At 37.6% G+C, this 20,460-nt stretch overlaps 1 protein-coding gene across 6 annotated transcripts in view; it reads right to left on the reverse strand.

Annotated features, from left to right (window-relative positions):
- Positions 1–7,525: 7,525 nt before the first annotated feature.
- LOC132399808 (extracellular sulfatase Sulf-2-like) overlaps positions 7,526–20,460 on the reverse strand; it is a 315,476-nt gene continuing 302,541 nt past the window's right edge. For all 6 annotated transcript variants that reach the window (XM_059980581.1, XM_059980577.1, XM_059980578.1 and 3 more), the window contains 4 exons: positions 19,665–19,788; positions 19,051–19,084; positions 17,648–17,701; positions 7,526–9,943 (listed from right to left, as the gene is read on the reverse strand). In XM_059980581.1, coding sequence (XP_059836564.1) covers positions 9,913–9,943; positions 17,648–17,701; positions 19,051–19,084; positions 19,665–19,788 — 243 coding nt within the window. In that variant the 3' untranslated portion in view covers positions 7,526–9,912. The remainder of the gene's footprint in view (positions 9,944–17,647; positions 17,702–19,050; positions 19,085–19,664; positions 19,789–20,460) is intronic.

A 20,460-nucleotide genomic window follows, 5' to 3' on the forward strand; every position in this document is an offset into this window, starting at 1 on the left:
GGTGTAATGCCAATTGTTAAAAAATATTTGGACAGGTATGTGAATCGGAATGCTTTAGACATTTCTGGCTCAAACACTGACTACAAGGAATAGTTTGGATGGATTAACTTCGTTGGCATGGATCAGTAGGGCTGAAGAACCTATTTCTCTGCTGTACAAGTCCAGACTCTATAATATTTCGAAAGGCAACAGACATTTCCTGAGGCACTGAAAGTGATGAATGTTACATATCAGGATTGCTATGACAAGTTACTGCTGTGTCTAAATAGTCTCCTGTGGTTTATTAATACGTTCAGCTTTTCTTGCTGATTTCTGGCACCGCCAGTTTTTCATCAGAATTTTCCTCCTCTGTTATTTTGCCAGCGATCACTAGGTGGCAGCATTTCACATTGAATATTCATTCCAGTTCAGACGTTCAGGGGAAAAAATGTTTCCAGTTTTTTTTAGGAAATACCTGACACATAAACCATGGTAAAATTGGTAAACACCCAACAATTAATGAACCAAAATATTACAGAAGTACATTGCAAATTTTCAAAAGCATCATGTCAACAAGATCAATACACACAATGTGCTGAAGGAGTTCAGCAGGTCAGGCAGCATCTTCAGAAGATCTATAGATGCTGCCTGACCTGCTGAGCCCTGACATGACATTAGGAAGGGGATCAGAACATTAGGGGACATTAGGAAGGGGATCAGAATGGGAATTAAAAATTTAATTTCATTCTGATCCCATTCTGGAGTGCAGGGCTAATATCTCACATAAGTATCTCATCTTGTTAGCAACATGGTGCCTATTTGTGCAGTAATTTATCAAATGTCAGGTCCGGATATGGATAAGGTGTTGAGGCACAGCCAGACAGAGATGAAAATCCTGCTAACACCCACTTTCTGCACCTACCAACTGAGAGTAGTGTCTGTCACTGGGAAACTGGCATTGAAAAGGAGATCAGATCTGGGGTCAATTAGTCATGATCATATTACATGGTGAGGGCTGAGAAGCCTACTCCTGCTCCAATCTTCTTATTGGTCATCCATTTTTCTGGCACTGCATGATGAAGTGCATTCTCACTGACGTCACTCTGCCTCACCCTCTGAAAACATGCAGTGTGAGGTAGTAACACGGATCTGTGAAAGAGGTTTAAAAGGCATCTCGCTTGTTTCCTATTTCCAGACAAAGTTAATTTACCAATATTAATGATGGGTACATATACTACAGTTACGACAGCTATTTTTGTAGTTGGAGAAGCAGAGTATGTATCTGTGATCCCTCTTGTCATCATTGGTACACTCTCTGGCAGCAATGTGCAAATCATTTTGCTTATACTTTGTATTCAGAGTAAAGTTGTCTTCAATATATGATTCAATATGAAAGCTACCAGTGATCAACATTGATAACGTTGGTAATCGAAGCTTATCACTGGATTATCTAAAACCACGGCGAGTCCTAGATGCATCAAAACAAAAAATAAGTGATGTAGAGCCGCATAGGAGAAATCACCAGATGACTATTATCATGGAGATATTATCACACTTAACAAGTTTAAAAAATTATTTAAAAGTAATTTACTAAACCTACATAAAATACCTGATTTAAAATGAATGGGAGCAATGTAGATAAATGACACTTGTGTTAAAAATTATGAAAATTTTTGTTTTGATGTGATGATTGACGCCAAATATGTTTTTGTATAAGTAAGAGGGGTAGGCGTAATAAGCTGTAGCTTCAGCCTACACCCTTTTGGTCTGTTTTAAAGATTTTTATTATTTGCTTTTGTCTTCTCAAATCATTGTTATGAAATCATCATTGAAAATGATGCTTTTTGTTATGTTTGTTCTGACCGACATAAAAAAAAATCATTCAATCATTCATTCATGATGCTTTAAGGTGTTTCTGAAAGGAGGAGCAAGAGAGATAGAGATGACGACCCTGAGCAAATGGAGGCTGGACGTTCAAAGCTCAAAGTTCAAAGTAAATTTATTATCAAGTACATAACTGTCTCCATATACGACTGTAAGATTCATTTTCTTGCAGATATTCACAGTAGGAATGCAGCAGAAACAATGAAAATACACACAAAGATTGACAAACAATGTGCGAAAGAAGACAAACAATGCAAGGCAATAAATAAATAAATGAACAAATAACTCTGAGAACGTGAGTGATTGAGTCATTGAAAGTGAGTTATAGGCTGTGGAATCACTTCATTATAGAGTGCAATTTTCCATGTTGGTTCAGGAGCTTGATGGTTAAAGAGTAATAACTGCTCCTGAACCTGGTGGTGTGAGTCCAGAGGCTCCCATAACTCTCTCCCACTGACAGCGATGAGAAGAGGGCATTGCCTGGATGATGGAATGATGATACCGTAGTTAAATTCAACAATATACATGAGTCCAGAATTAGAGAACAAATATCTCGTGGCCATGGTTGAGAAAGAAGTAATTGAGACCATGGGGTATAAGACCATAAGATATAGGAGCAGAAGTAGGCCATTTGGCCCATCATTTCCACCATTCAATCATGGACATATTCAATTCTTCTAGTCATCCCCACTCCCCTGCCTTCTCCCCGTACTTTTTGATGGTCTGGTCAATCAAGAACCTATCTATCCCTGCCTTAAATACACCCAATGACTTGGCCTCCACAGCCACTCATGACAGCAAATTCCACAAATTTACCACCCTCTGACTAAAGTAATTTCTGTGCATCTCAGTTCTAAATCGACGTCCTTCAATCCTGAAGTTGTGCCCTCTTGCCCTAGATTCCCCTACCATGGGAAATAACTTCCAAAATGTTTCTATGAGATACCCCCTCACTCTCCTGAACTCCAGGGAATACAGCCCAAGAGCTGCCAGATGTTCCTCACACGGTAACCCTTTCATTCCTGGAGTCATTCTCGTGAATCTTCTCTTAAACCTCTCTAATGTCAGATTCCCACATCTGACACCCAGAGCAAAATACTAACCCTACCGATGTGCTCTCTAAAAAAATGCAAGCCTGGAGGATGGCAGCCTTGAGGAACGTAAAATCAAAGGTCAGGATCTTAAAATTCAGCGGTTACTTAACTGCGAGACAGGACAGTTCAGGAAGTTCAGAGGCATGCCAGGTGAGTGACTGGACTATTGGAAGTTTAGATATAGTCAGTGGAGTCTTTGGTGATATCAGTTTTACACTTAAATATGTGATTCTGAGTTATCAGCTACTACCATCAGGATGGCCATCCTGGTCTCTATTGGAATTGGCAGGTCTGAATGGAACACAAGCATTGGCGAGCCACAGATGTTTCACTTAGAAGGGTTGCTTAGTACCAGTGGACATTGTTTCAGAATATTGGATTACCAATTTCAGATATAGATGAGGAGAAAATTCTTCACTGAGGAACCTTTGGATGTTCTTACCCCAGAGAGTTGTGTAATATTTTTTTAAGGTCAAGATTGAATGATATTTTAAACTACGAAGAAATTGAAGGGATTTGCAGAAAGCGTAAAGAAGTACTGAAGCTAAGATTAGATCAACCTTCAACTTATTGAATGGTGAAAGAGTTTGAAAAGACTGATTTGTCTTCTGCTGCTGTCCTTTTATGATTTTACATCAGGCAGCAATTGTGGAGAGAGAAACAGAACTGAAGGATTATTGACATGAAATATTAACTCTGGTACTCTCCCTATTGATAAGCTGCTGCTGGAAGTTTCAACAGGAACTTATATGTGACATCTGAAGTCTAACTTGGTAAAGTATGACACTGAAATGGCAAACAATCTCATTCAGTTTAGAGAGAAGGATTATAATTATTAATTATTTTAATGATTTTAATTATCAGGATCAATTAAAACCATTTTCCCCATTTAATAAATACTGAATGCTTGAGTTGAATGAATTACTTCCATTTACATGTAAATTTATTTTTAGAGAGATGCATATTTTATTTTCATTTACTTAAAAACTGGATGACTAATGTCAAACCGTGCACATCTTTCTTCATCACATCCAAATTCCATGTCCTTTCTTACCCTTTTCAACATGATATTTTTTCAACAAGATCTTCACATATTTCTCTTTAATATCATCTTCTGCATTATCCTTCTGCTGAGGAGGAAATGACAGCAGCCTTGAGTTGTGTGGAAGGATAGCGTGCTTGCTATTTGCCTGTATTTACTGTGTATAAATTTTAACTATAAGATGTCATGTACATATCCTTTTCAACATTCTCCTTCATCCTTTTGTTACTTTGTGGACTCAATAATATAGACCCACTGTAGGTATAGAATCTATATTTGTAAAATAACTGAGCACTTCCTGAAGCTTCTGTTGAAACATGCACACAATGACAAATGCTGATGAGTGCAATCAGGCAATTGTTTTCAAAAATTGGATTAGAAAATATTATTTGAGACAGATAATCTGCTGTAGGAAGATTAATACAGTTTACGAAAAGTAATTGGCTATATGGTGCTGCATTCAACCCCCGTTCAGAGTTGCCAGCCACTTAGACTCTCCTTAGCTGGGTTCATAGGGCTAATAAAGTTGGTCTTCCACAATCAGGAAGCATGTGTCAAGATGAAGAGAGGCCTCAGGGGAGAGAGTACTTACCACTAAAGGTCAACTCCTGGAGTATCCCTTTAACCACAGGGCAAGAACCTTGCTCTTTGTCAAACTCTTTATAAGTTTTTTTTACAATTTTAATATTTCTTTGATAGCTAGAGACATTTGCAAAGAACTAGTATAAAATTAACTGCGTTGTCAAAATGAAATGAAATATTTAAAGAATTTTAACTAAATGTTGAAATGAAATCCATCTCAAATCAATGGGTCACAGATATAAGTCCCTCTATAATGAGTTCCAAGGCTGACATTCAGTGGCAGAGCAGAGTGACAGAAACAATGGTATTAGCCGGTCATAGTGGATCTGCCCACTGCCACTAGAACAATTAAATATCAGCAATTCCCTTTGAAACAGCTGACCACATCAAGAAAACTTCAGCCCATTGGATTTAGTTATAATATATATGCACCCTTATCATGGTGTTAAAGCCTCCAATTGGAAAGAAAATGCATTTCATAGAAGAGATACAGCCATTTGTCCCACCGTATGAACCGATTCTCTGCCATAACAACTCACTATCACCCTCTCTGTCCTTTCTCCATAATCTTGTAAACTTTAATTCAGCATATATTCACCCAGTTCCATTCTACTTAAATGATCAAAAATGACTTTAACAAAGACCATAACACCATAAGATATAGGAGCCATTTGGCCCATAGAGTCTGCTCTGCCATTCAATCATGGGCTGATCCAATTATTCCAGTCATCCCCACTCCCCTGCCTTCTCTCCATATCCTTTGATACCCTGGCTAATCAAGAACCTATCTATCTCTGCCTTAAATGCACCCAATGACTTGGCCTTCACAGACACTCTTGGCAAAAAATTCCACACATTTACCACTCTCTGACTAAAGTAATTTCTCTGCATCTCTTCTAAATGGTCATCCTTCCATCCTGAAGTTGTGCCCTCTTGTCCTAAACTTCCCTACCATGGGAAATAACTTTGCCATAACTAATGAGTTCAGGCATTTTAACATTTGGAATGTTTCTATGAGATCCCCCCCTCACTCTCCTGAATTCCAGGGAATACAGCCCAAGAGCTGCCAGACGTTCCTCATATGGTAACCCTTTCATTGCTGGAATCATTCTCATCAATCTTCTCTGAACCCTTTCAATGTCAGTATGTTCTTTCCAAAATAAGGAGCCCAAAACTGCACACAGTACTCCAAGTGTGGTCTCACGAGCGCCAACATCACATCCCTGCTCTTGTAGTCTATACCTCTAGAAATGAATGCCAAGATTGCATTCACCTTCTTCACCATCAACTCAAATTGGAGGTTAACCTTTAGGGGATTCTTCACAAGGACTCCCAAGTCCCTCTGCATCTCCACATTTTGAATTTTCTCCCCATCCAATTAATAGTCTGCCCATTTATTTCTTCTACCAAAGTGCATGACCATGCACTTTCCAACACTGTATTTCTTTTGCCACTTCTTTGTCCATTCCCCTAAACTATCTAAGTTCTCCTGAAGACTTTCCATTTCCTCAACACTACCCACTCCTCCACCTATCATTGTATCATCAGCAAATTTAGTCACAAATCCATTAATGCCATAGTCCAAATCATTGACAAACATAAAAACCAGCGGACCCAACACTGACCCCTGTGGATCTCCACTGGTAACCAACAGCCAGCCAGCATAGGATCCATTTATTTCCACTCTCTGTTTTCTGTTGATCAGCCAATGCTCCACCCAAAGCTAAGGGAATTTTCTGTGCATTATATTTGTTCATAGTAATCTATTTCTCAGTGATTTGAATGAAAGCTCTTCGATGACCTCTATGGAGCCCATTGCACATTCAAAGACATTCTCAATTTTCAGAGACTACACAAAAGGCTGAAAAAGAGTGTAATTAATGGAAAATTGTCATGGTGATGAATTTATTTTAAGGACGGGGCCAATTTGTGGTGTCAGCTTGCAGCAGAGTGGTCTTTAGAGCAGTGTAGTAATCCAGAACCTGGATTTACAGTGGATGCAATTTGCACTTGAAAATTATTAGTTGTTTTTTTTTGTTGTTTTGCCTGTGTTATTTTAGATGAATTCTAGTGGAAACATCCTTGCACGGACAATGCCATTGATTAGATGGCTGATCCAAAATAATTTTATGGATTTGAAATACTTTTAAAATATGATAATACTTGATTTAAGCAACTGTATTTAAACTTTGCTAATGGGGAAAAAAAAAATCAAATACCAAAACTATATGACAAGAATTGGACAAGTAACAAAGTAGGGAAATTTTACTTTAGTATCATTGGTCCTTGTTTATTCTTTGTACATGAAATTTATTTCTTGGAAAATAATCTTAGTTCTTATTAAAACTTGGTAAATAATACCACTTTGTTAATCCAAATTTGCATTTTCTTTATTTTGCAGTGTAGTCTGAGATATTTCTGGTAGATGAAATTTTCAAATCATTCAGAGATGTTCAGAGTTACTACGTATAAATTACACCACAAATAAAGATTGGTGTGTATTATATTCGTATCAGATAGTCAAAGTCTAGTTTCAGCATTTCCTTCACTTTGTAATATAATGGGCTTTGTCCATTTGAGTTTAATAAGCAATATTTCAGCTTGTAGGTTCTAAGTAGTGCAGAAATATTTCTTTCTGATTTAATGACAAGTGTTGTCATTATAGTTTTGAAAAGATCTGAAGAATGATATGGGCTGATTTTTTCTGTAGCTCTTTACATTACTCTAAATCTACTATAAGACTTTATTAGCATGGTAAATGCACAGAAAATCAATTTTCAAAGATAGATATGATACTCAGGATATGGTTAGCATTCAGATGCTAATTTCAAAAGGACATTGAACGGGGAAGTATTTCTTAACAAAATACCTTTGTTCTTCAAATTGTTGCTGAAATTTATCCTTAGCTATTTCTATGCTAATTTCTGTTTGATTTTACTGTCTGGACAAACAGAATGTGCCCCAAAACTGTTTCAAAAATTGGTAAGATTTTAGACTTGTTGATAAAGGCTGTAGACAGACACTTATTTAACACATCACAGTAAAATTTTAATAGTATTTTAAAAGGTCTTTAGTTTTGTAACTGATTTTTGTTGTCAACGTTGTTTCAGCAGTCCAAAGATTACAGACTGTTTCAACACTAATGTGAGAAAGTTACAATTACAAAATCAGATATTCTATTCTTGTTCAAAATACCTGAAAGAATTAAAATATTAATACACAAGCTCAGACAAACACCTCATAATAACAACAATTTGTTTGTACAACTGCATCATATGCAACAATGTTTCTCAAAATTCATATTATATCTGTAAGAAATGTTAAAGGACAAATTTTACAACATATTCTAGATAACTTTAGCAATAATTGAGTGGTCTGTAGGGACCAGCACACAAAGGTATGGTGGGTCGGAGAGATTTAATACTGTGGTTTTTTCTTTGGTGCTTGCTCATTTCAAAGAGTGCATTTCAGTTTGAGGCAGGGATTTTTCAATTTGCTCATTAGATTTTGAACTTGCCATTCATTTATGTGTTCCAATAGTAACATACTTTGATGTCTAATTATTTTATAAACAATGTTGCAATTAATGCAATCTTACTAACAATGCACACAGTTTTTTTTAAAAAAGTAACTATTTACAGTCTGGAATGATTCATTTACTGGATTAATAATACTCCATAATTTGTGTATCAAAATTGTCCCTTGAAAAGAATTACACATTTTCATTTGAAAAAGCAAGCAAATTGTAAACCACATCAACTTTGTTTTGTGCTTCATGGTAGAACATTTTTCTTAAAAAGTAAATTTTCACTTATCTTAGTCTGCTAGATCATAATTGATTGTACCCATTTTTAGATTATTATTAATAAATTCATCTCTGGTCACTCTCAGTAAATGTGCTATTGTGCTGCCAGCATCTTCCACTCTGGCTTGGAACTGAATTTTGGAGGCATTGTGGATAGGAAGTAGAAAGTTGGTGACTGGACAGAGGCTGCATTCCTATGCATATGGTTTTCTGACATTCCAAATTCAGACTACTTGGAAACGCTAACTGATCCAATTTTATTCCTTTAGATTAATCTGTATACAACAAAGTTGTGTTAAATCTCTTAGTCTATGGTTTATTTCATAGCAAATGATTCATTATTATTTATACCTAAATGAAAAAAATATTAGGTTAGAAATCCAACACAGCCAATAGAAACTACTGTAATTTGGAAGAGGGATATAACACACTGATGTAACTATATTGTGCATTCAGTGCCAGAGATAAATTTTATGCTTTCCTTTTTTAAAAGAAAAAGAAATCCAGATTTTCATTTCATCATTTATGTAAAGTCAACAAGAGCATTGCAGCTGAACTTATGGAACTTAATTCATCATGAAACAGGATATTAAAACTTAATAACAATTAGATAAGTCAAAGAGCTAATTTTCAAATGTAATTGAATTTCTGACATTACGTATAGCTGGACATTCCAAATTGTATTACTTAAATTCTAAACCACTTGAATGAACTTCATTGATGGATATAAATGCAGTAAATATTTACAAGATATAATTTTACTTATTGTACAGAAGCTGCTCTCCCTTAATTGTATGTATGTATTTCAAAGGTGTCTAGAAATAGAAGGCTTAAACTGAATAAACACACTACCATGGCAACAAAGCAGAATTCTCAGAATTATGCTGGTAATTGCTAAAATCATTATGCACTATTAAAGCATTCAGTTCCTTTTCTGTTCAAACCAATTGTCATATTCTATAAGATCCTCTCCAGTTATTTCACCTTGTTCTGTGATATTCATTTCCATTTATGTCTCCTGCATTGGCATTGATATTAGATCCAGTCTTCCAAATTGGTCTTAACTGGTTGATTCATTGGCAGTGGCTGAAACTTGCATGACTTCATTATCAACAAATTACAACTTGCACTGGTAATGGAATTATCCAATAATTCCAGTGTTCCATGAAAAATAAGTCACCTCTCTTCTCCGTGACTGCAGAATCACTCGTTTACTGTATTTCAATAATATGGTATGCTGAAATGATGGCTTGAGAACAAAGGATGAAATGCTTTGAGCAAAAAGGCTAATAATCAATGGAAGAGACTTTCCACTCTCATTTACATAATTGGCCCTTGAGAGTTTGTTTTCATTAAATTTCCCCAGCAGTGCGAACCTTCTATCTACATAAGCCCCATAGTTTATCCAATCTTCAAGGCTAAAAATGAAATTCAGTCCATGATCATACAGGATTACCATCCTGTCACTATAGACTTTCAAGTTGTCACCAGTTGATGTTGTTGATGAAGTCATCAATGTCCAGAGTCTAACCTTCCCATCCTTCCCAGAGTTGTCCTCTGAAATAAACCATGAAACAAGGTTAAATGATAGGAAAATGGTATTGGAATATGAAAATCCTTGGCAATTGTTTACTACTTTAAATAATGTAGGTCTTGCATCATAATATAGCAAATGAAAGTTCTTGTTTATAGGCAAGGGAAAGATGCTTAATGCTGGAACACAAGGATTTCACAGGATCCCCTTAACTTGAGAAGTCCAAATTTGAATACAGACGAGATGAACAGGCAAATATAAAATGTATTTGGATCAGTGGCAAACTAATTCTTTGGGTACACTTAAACTTGAAATGGATGCGTAACAGCTGACTCAGGTAAGCAATGTGATGCTTAGCGATAGTGGCAGCACTGGTGCCAAATGGCAAGCCATGAACACAAGAGGTTCTGCAGAAATTGAGAGCGACATAATTCTGGAGGAACTCAGCAAGTCAGGCAGCATCTATGAAGGTGAATAAACAGTCAACTCTTCAGGCTGAGACTTTTCATCAGGACTAGAAAGGAAGGGGGAAGACATCGAATAAAAGGTGGAGGGAGAGGAAGGAAGGCAGGCTAGAAGGTGATAGGTGACATCCAGGTAGGTGGGAAAGGTAAAGGGCTGGAAAAGAAGGAATCCGATAGGAGAGGAGAGTGGATCATGGGAGATAGGGAAGAAGGAGGGGCACCGGGGGGGAGGGGGGTGGGGTAACAGGCAGATGAGGAGAAGAAGTAAGAGGCCAGAGTGGGGAATAAAAGGAGAGAGAAAAGGGGGCAGAAAAAGGGAAAAAAGAGAAAAATGCCAGAAAGTGAAATAGATGTTCAAGACATACATGGATGGTAAGTGAAACAAAATCACTCTTGGGTCATTTGTAGATCAACAATGCTCTGAGAGAGAATCTACAATTTACTTTAACAGTGCAGAGCAAGTCAAGTGCCAAATTCTACAAAGTAAGGCAGGTTTTTTTTTTAATAAAAGAATATTTACCCGAGATTCAATAGTGATTCATCTGAGGATCATCTGTATGTCCACAGAGACATGGAACATTTGCTGACTCTGTGTTTGGAGTCATACAACAGTGTTTTGATTTTTATTCAGATATTGGAATCTGGGTGTTGCAGGCAATTATCATACATCCATAGTTGTCCTTAAGGTGATGATAGATTGCCCTCTTTGAATGGCTGGAGTCCTTCTATGAAGGTACCCCCAACTCTGTAGATTGGGAAGGTGTTGCAGGATTTTGACCCAAAAATAATGAATACCAATGGCATATTTCTGATCTGGAACCTGCAGCTGCTGCCCTTGTCTTTGCTGGTGGATGTTCTAGATTTGGAGTCACTATGGTAGTATTGCTGTGTGGTAGAACTGGAACCACAGCCACTATGCATTGGTGGTGAGGCACTGAATGTTCAAGCTAGTGGATAGTATGCAAATCAAGTGGGCTGTTTGAGCCTGGTTGGTTAAAAATTTCCTCTGTGCTGTTGAAACTGAATTAATCTAAGCAAGTATTTTATTTAACGGCATGATTTCTACTTTGCAGATAGTGGAAAATGCTTTGGGATTTCCAAAGAGTTTTCTACATTTCTGTTTGCCCACTGGCCTCTGATCTCCTTCCTCCATCAGGTACAAAGGCTATCTGGCTGAGACAATGGTCACTCCTGCAAATTGTTGATGGTGGGGACTATACACCATCCATGAACGTCAAAGGTAGGTTGTTAGACTCGCATTGGATCTGGTTGCTGACCCTTCCACAGTGCAAATGTTATTTGTGATTTATTAGTCCGAGTCTTCCTGCATACGGACATGGACAGCTTCAATTGATGAGTGATTGAACATTATGTAATCATCAGCAGCTGCTCTAGTTCTGACTTACGGTAAATTGACTACCATTGAAGAAGATTCTGAAGATGATTGGGCCAAGGTGATTTCTCTGAGTAATTTCTGATATTTAGGGCAGGAATAATTGGCCTAAATCACAGCCATTTTCCTTTCTTCAAGTTACAATTCTAATAATTGGAGTGCTCTCCCATTAAATTTCCACTCTTCAGTCATCCTGGGGATCCTTATTCAATCCATAAATGCAGGAGAATCTGCAGACACTGGAAAACCAGAGTGACATGCACAAAACTTAGCAGGTCAGCTATCATCTGTGGAGTGATATGAGACCCTTGTTGTTTCCCTCCACAGATGCTGACTGACCTGCTGAGTTCCTCCAGCGCTTTGTTTGTTCTTAGGGGTACATTATGTCTAGTTCTCAAACATAAGTCTTTAGTAGTCTATTGAACAGTTGTCTGTTCCATGTACTGTCCTATGGTACTCACAGAAATGGTCCTGAATGGTTAAGGATGTGAATGTTTTTGGGGTTCCATCCTCCAAGTAGCTCTTTGAACATCCATTACTACAACTAGATGTAGGAGCACTGCCAATCTTTGATCTGATCTATGGTTATGTGAACTGTATACTGTTTTTGATATTATCTTATTTTGCAACTTCAACAGGTTGACATGTTATTTTAGGTGTGTCTGGTTTAGCTCACAAAATGCCCTTCTACTCTCTGCATTGGACCAAGGTACATTCGTTGGCTTGATACTAATGCCAGAGTGAGTGATATACCAGGCTATGAGTGACAGCTTATGACAATGTACACATCTGCTTTTCATGCTGCTCTTGGATACCCAACTTTAAGATTCTAGGTCTGATCTGTGCCTATTCTTTTTAACACGATTGTAAAGCCACACATGATTATGTGTGAAGACAAAGCCTCCTGGTCTCCCCATGCCTGTGTGCTGTTTACTTTATCAACACAGATGCATCTGCCAGAGCGTGCTTCTTTCTAACGTTGTTCACCATGGTGCAGCCGAGCAAGGAGAATAATGGCAATCAGAAAGAGGTTCCCTTTGCCACGTTTGATCTACAAACAGGAGACTTCATGGGAGTTGGAGTCAAATCCCATGTCCTGTATATTAACTGTGCTACTCTTGCTGGTGAGTCAGTTCTAGCTGTGGAACAGTATGTAACTACAAGAAATTGTTGAAGTATTCAGCTAGTCAAACAGCATCCGTGGAAAGGGAAAACAGTCCCCTGAGAAAGGGTCTCTAAGCCAAAACATTGACATTGATTTATTGTACAAACCCGTCAGTCAAACAATAGCGTGAATCAGTTGGACTGACAGAGTTATGCCTCAGAGTTAAAGTGCCAGATTCACTATCACAATCTCTGAATATGTCCCGGAAAACAAACCTTCAGATGTTGGAATCCAGAAAAACAGAGACCCACCTGAAGCATTGGACTAGCTAAAACAGTCAATACTTGAACTCTGAGGCATAAATCTGTGAGTCCAACTGATTCAGACTATTGTTTGATTGACAGCTTTGTGCAATGAATTCCACCAGTCCCGGATATTCCTATGAAGCATTTTACAAGGACCACTGGGCTAGGGAGAGGCACTGACATATCCAAGTCCAGCACCTTGGTCTAGGCCAGCTGGTTCATCCGGATTTAGTTATTCTCTAGCTCAATGCAACAGTTATGGTTTGTTGTGTCTCTAAATATCAACAACATTAGGATGGGCTGCATTGAATAATGATGGCTCATGATTAATACAATAATTAATACCCATACCATCAACAATATTCCAGATAGTCAAGATGTTGGGGATTTGAATTTGAGTCCCTGGCTTTTTAGTCCAATTTTAATCACTGCTCTACTACCGTACACCCAATGGGGTTCACTGAGAACCATAGTGAAGGGTATTCTACTTGTTTTAGACAGGCACTCTATTTTCCAGTTATCATATTTGCAAAGATCACATTTAGAAACCAAGTTATTAGTTATTCATATTATAATTTTCACAATACCTTAGAAATATGAAAGATAGTCAAGGAACATTAACAATGACAGGGGAATTACATGAAGAACATGAAGGAATGTTAGCGAAGGTTGCCACACTAATATCGTTTCAAATAAAAACCAAACTCACAAACGTTATGAGTGCATGCAGTGTTTTAGCAGGCTAATCCAGCAGAAGAGAAATAAAGAATGTTTTGAGTTCTCCTTCACTGAGAAATCAATGCTGATGAAAAGAAAAGTAAAAGACAGTAGTTAGGATTTTGGAGTCATAGAATGAAACAGTTACCACACATTCCATTAAATGTAATTTTTTTTTGTTTGTTTTCGATACAATTTCCAGTTCTTTCAAAGTCTTGTGTTACGCTCTTTGCTACAAAATATCAAACCAGGCATGAAGTGATTCTAGAGACTGTAAACATATTCACATAAACTGTACCTTAGTACTGTACTCACATTAGTGTTAATATTTATGAAAAGGTAGGCTTTTGGAATAGTTGTAATGCTGCCAAAATTTAAAAAAAAAGTCATATTGTGGATTTACTTGGTTGTTTCATTCATTATGTCCAGCTTTCCTGTGTTTTAGGGACTTTCTTGGCCCTCGTGAGAGGCTGAGATGATAATCCCCGCGAGAATCTGACCCTGCTTTAGTGTAATAGCTTATGTACTTTCTTATTAATATTTTTAGGACTCAGACAAAAATTAATTTAAACTGGTCAAATTTAAACAGGAAACTGATCTTGTGCTTTATTACACCATTCCTTTGCTGTTACTGATTCCATTCTTGACATTTGCAGCAGAACTAACTCTGACGGGCATTTTCACAGTGGTTTCAGTACATGACGCCTTCCACCTGCAGATTCATTCACCCAGCATCAACCCCAATATTTTAATTTAAAATATTGTATTTGTATAACAATGTTTATAAGAAATTAGTGTGCTCATAGAAGGTGAAAAAAATCCTTTACCTTCTTTTTGCCATAAAATTCTCATGGATTTAGTTTAGAAGATGTTCACCTGGATTAGAGAGTAAATGTGATAAGGAGACAAGCTTGATTGTTTTCTCTGGATCAGACAAGGCTACGAGGATACCTGACAGAAGTTTATAAAGTTATGAGAAGCATAGACAGCCAGAATCAATTTCCCAGGGTAGAACTATTATACTAGAGGGCATACCATGAGGTTGAGAGAGTAAAGATTGAGGGGACAGGTGGGTCAAGTTGTTTCTTTACACAGAGAGTCTGGAACATACTGCAAGGGGTGGTAGTTGAAGTAGATATGATTGTGGTGTTAGATGGCTTATAGATGGGCACATGAATATGCAGGGCATGGAGGGATTTGGATCATGTGCAGGAAGAAGGGCTTACTGTAATTTGGCATCATGCTCAGCTGAAGGGTCTGTTCCTGTGTTGTAATGCTGTATGCTCTGCAATGAACCCTAAATCAGAGAACCCAAAATACAAACTTTATTGCCAATGCACCCAACTCACATTCACAAATAATGATCAGCCCTCTTACACTCCTGGGTGCACTCACAGCCTTACAGGATTCCACCTACCAATTGTCACTGATGAATTTGGTGAATGAGCAAGTGCAACAGGCAGTGAAGAGGGCAAATGGAATGTTGGCCTTTATTACAAGGGGAATTGAGTACAAGAGCAAGGATGTCCTTTTGCATTTGTACTGGGCCCTGGTGAGACCACACCTGGAATATTGTGTCCAGTTTTGGTCTCCAGGTTTAAGGAAGGACATTCTGGCAATTGAGGAAGTGCAGCGTAGATTCACTAGGTTGATTCCTGGGATGGCAGGGCTGTCTTACGCAGAGAGATCGGAGAGATTGGGCTTGTACACACTGGAATTGAGGAGATTGAGAGGGGATCTGATTGAAACGTTTAAGATAATTAAAGGATTTGATAGGATTGAGGCAGGAAATATGTTCCAGATGTTGGGAGAGTCCAGTACCAGAGGGCATGGATTGAGAATAAGAGGTCAGTTATTTAAAACAGAGTTGAGGAAAAACTTCTTCTCCCAGAGAGTTGTGGAGGTGTGGAATGCACTGCCCCGGAAGACGGTGGAGGCCAATTCTCTGGATGCTTTCAAGAAGGAGCTAGATAGATATCTGATGGATAGGGGAATCAAGGGATATGGGGACAAGGCAGGGACTGGGTATTGATAGTGAATGATCAGCCATAATCTTAGATTGGCGGTGCAGACTCGAGGGGCCGAATGGTCTACTTCTGCACCTATTGTCTATTGTCTATTGTTAATTGTCTATTGATCCTCTGTTGCAGTGTTAACTAGCAAATCATAACGTAAACACATCTACGCGTTAGGTTCATTATTGCCCACAAAAATAACACTTAGTTAGTCTCAATGGCACAAGAAAAGAATAAACTATTCACTACAATACTATCTGAAAGATAACTTCTCCTTATCAGAGATCTCTGGATTATACTCATCTTTATAACAACACTCTGGTCTGAGCTAGGACTCATTAACCAATACATGACGAATACTTGATTGACAAATTTGTAGTCAATAGAACATATCATGACTTCTCAGAATTCACAGGCTTTGTGGTGCTACATCTGTTCACAGGAAAGCAAGTTCAGAGCATCCATCGGGGAGGAGGTACAGGAGCCTGAAGACTCACACTCAGTGATTTAGAAACAGCTTCTTCCCTTCCACCATCAGATTTTTAAACAGTCCATGAACTATTTACTTGTTTTGTAATTTATAGTAATTTTATGCGTTTGCACTGTTCTGGTGCTACAAAACAACAAATTTCACATCATCCAAGTCAGTCATAATAGAACGGATTCTGATTTAAAAATGAGATAATGTGTCTTTCCTGAGATAAATAGCTCCTGCAGAGTTGTTTTGAAGGCAATTAATCTAAGTAGAGAAGCAGAAAGAACTGACAAGTCTGTCTCAGGTAGATAAAATATATACTGAAGCAATCTGTGAGATGAGGAGCATCTTTGCAGTAAGGAATTTATGGAAGAGAATGCACACACTTGAAATACCCTTCTGGCACTAAATTGTTGGGCTCCTTCCCAGAGCTTCTAATAAATCTTTCTCATCTTTGACAAAACACCCCAGACTTCTCTATACTTGTTCTTCCAGCACTTCCTACTCTCCACTACCTCTCTTAGTAGAAGAAAGCCCAAGCAAAGTCAAAGTTACAGCCAAGGTACAGGTAGTCCTGGTAGATGCCAGCTATAGTTACAGAAAGTAACTATAGATGAATTTTCATCTTTCTTATTTCTGATGAAGGGCCTTCAATCTGTAAAGCTAACAGTTTATTTTTCCACTGATGTATCCTGATTACTGAAATATTCTAGTACTTTCTATTATTATTTCAGATTTCCAGCATCTGCCTTTTTAAAAATTTTCCTGGAATTTTTTTGGACCTGAATTGTTTAGTGTGGTTCTATGAGTTTCATTCTTAGTTTGTTCATTTATTGTTAACCAGTCACTACTTTTTGATTACAGAGTTTTTCACATTTGCTGTGCATATTAATATTCCAGATTCAGATTTAGATTCAGATGTTCCTTTCCTATTTAGTTTAGATTTGTTCTTTGCAAGTAAAATAGCTGAGCAAATGAAATGCAAATACAATGCTTCACCTGTCTCAATATCAAGATGCTGAGGCAAATACAAGACTTCATATAAATGGATAAATAGAAATCATGTGTGAGTAACTGTTTCTTTGAAATAATCTCTCCAAGTGCATATTATATAGGAAGTCTTTTTCAGACATGCTATTGTGAAGTAACACAGAGAATTAGTAGTGTGGCTGTGCATGCAAGAAGCAGTAAGTGGTTTGCTGCGATTGCCGAGCTGTAGGCAGATCTATTGACGCCGTTCTTGCACAACTCACAGGGACTTGGAGTTTGGTCTCTTCGTTTTAGGCCATTTCCGACGCTGATATTGCCTGTTTTTTAAGCAGCAAAACAAAAAACAAATAATAATGCTTAGCATCTTGAAACATGAACTCAAAAGGGGAACATACATGGAAGTATTATTGAGTTTGTGCATGTTGAGTGCAAACTCAATTTCTGGATGAAAAACTATGAAGAGAAACCTGCTGAAAACTGGATGCTGTACATATTTCCTGATACCTGCCTGTACCTATAGTCTTATCCTACCACATCATTCCACTTTGTCATTTCCATGCATAAACAATCTGTGTGGCTCTTTTGAAGAGAGATCATGAAAAGCGATATTCTGATGAAAGGTTATAGACCTGAAACACTGTCTCTCAATGCAGACATGCTACACATTAATAGCTCAGTTCTTTCTCAACATAGATACAATGATTTTGTCATTTCCTGATTATCTACCCACAATAAACTAGAACTAATACAGTGGATTCTGATTAATTGTGCCATCAGTTAATCGGGCCAGCCACTGAATTGGGACAGCTTTTAAAGAACACAGCCTAATTGAGAAGATTGTCAGGAGGATTCCCTTCATTTATTTGGGACACTATGCTGCTTAATTCCAGCAGGGGATTGTCGCCAAACAGTTTTGAAGCAAAGTCAGTTGCATGCAGTTGTGTAGGTGTTAGGCACGACTGTGCATAGAGCGAACAGTTTTCAAATACCACCACTTGCATATGCTTCTGCTCAACTATCAGAGATTTTTGTCACTGATAGTCAGTGAGAAATAAGCAGCAAGACAATTCAGAACTGTTTTGCTCTCTGGGGTTTCAGCATTTAGGCTCAGAGATGCCAGGAACAGCTGGGACTGAAAATGAAACACTTCAACAAGTTAGGAACAACACAGAATTTGAAGGTATTTACAATCATCTTGAATATTACAATGAAAATGAAGATTTGGAGGATACAATCATCAAAAGCTTTGTATGAAGATATTTCATTATTTGCACTGATTTTGTTCATTTACGGTCAACCTAGAGAACTTGCAGTGTACTCTGGATGAATTCTTCCATTGATAACTATTAAGAATAGTACACAGTTTTATAGTACTGACATAGTACTGGTACTGTTCTAATTTGTTCTCTATTTCATTTAAATACATAATTTGTTACTCAGTGAAACTGTGGTTTTTCTTTTTTTAATGTACATTTTTACCTATTTCCATGAAAGATCAGCAAACTGGGGCCCATGCTTAATTGGGCCAAAATATACTTGTCCCGATGTATCCTAGTTAACCAGAATCCACTGTAATAAAAATATTCATGAAGAATAAACTTTCTTTTATTGTGTTAATTGATATCATTGCCAATGCATAAAAAACAATATTAGATGAAATGGCTACCTGTATTGATCAAACTTCTCTTCATCTTTTCCTCCTAAACAAAGAAAAAGTCTTGAAATTATTTAAGTGATTCACAAGGCTGCTTGAATTTAAAGAATTCAGTTTGTATTTTTGAAGAATCATTGTCATGCAACGAAACAAAATGGAGGAACTATTAGAATGAGATTGGATTTTCCCACAAACTTTCAGTTTTAGGTCCAAATTGAATGACCAGCTGCTCCCACCAGTATTAATGTCTTCACTGAAAGAGTGCAGAGATATATAACACACAACTCAGCCCTTGGGTTGTTCCATACTCCATAAAAATCAATATTAATGACATATCAGATATGAACTCAGAGCTTTGTTCAGTCATAATGGTCAACCCTAAATTTTAAAAAGGATATTAATTTCTGAATGAACTGCATTATAAAATTAATATGCCCCATGATGAATCTAATATTTTTATTGAACTATTAATCAGACTTCTCTCGCAATCCATAAATTATAAACATATAAAAATGTTACTTGCTCGCATGTAAAAATAATTATTTTGATATTAAAAGTTATTACATTTGGCAGTCAACATTTATACATCTACCATTCTCCATAATGAGTGAGTATGATATTCTTACCTGTGTCCATATTCCTGGTCCGTGGGTTACATTTCTTAAAACCACGGCAGGTTCGTAATTCCATTAGCTGCACATGCAGTTGGTTCAAAACATCTCGATCTAATGTGTTCACTGCATTCATCAGCTGTAAGTGCAAAATATGGAATTTGATTAAATGGTACATCAATTCTTATGCATTAAAATTATTTTCCTTGATGTCCTCTTCAGGGCAGATAAGCTAAAATTCCATCTAGCCCTGGAGGACAGATGCTGTTTCTATGCTTTTAGGAATTATTAGCCATACTTCAATGGCAGACTACATTTTCCATGGTGCAGTTTGGTTTGTTAAAACAGCATGAACAGACCTTATATTATGCAAATGAAGTGCATCAGCCTCCACCTTCTATACAGTCAGTTTGCGTGATGCTCTGTTTACAGTGTTAATTTTACTCTTTACAATACTAGTACATTACTGATCAGTTGGCGCATGGCGTTTGTCTAGTGATCTGAAGGTCGCTAGTTTGAGCCTTGACTGAGGCTGTGTGTGTGTCCTTGAGCAAGGCACTTAACCACACATTGCTCTGCGACGATATCGGTGCCAAGCTGTATGGGTCCTAGTGCCCTTCCCTTGGACAACATCAGTGGCGTGGAGAGGGGAGACTTGCAGCTTGGGCAACTGCCGGTCTTCCATAAAAAAAAAACCTTGCCCAGGCTTGCACCCTGGAAACTTTCCAAGGGGCAAATCCATGGTCTATCGAGACTAACGGAGGCCTACACACACTACTGATATAAGAGTTACTCATTTTTCTGTGTGTAT

The sequence above is a fragment of the Hypanus sabinus genome, chromosome 9 (assembly GCF_030144855.1).
Source record: "Hypanus sabinus isolate sHypSab1 chromosome 9, sHypSab1.hap1, whole genome shotgun sequence".
NCBI classification, from domain to species: Eukaryota; Metazoa; Chordata; class Chondrichthyes; order Myliobatiformes; family Dasyatidae; genus Hypanus; species Hypanus sabinus.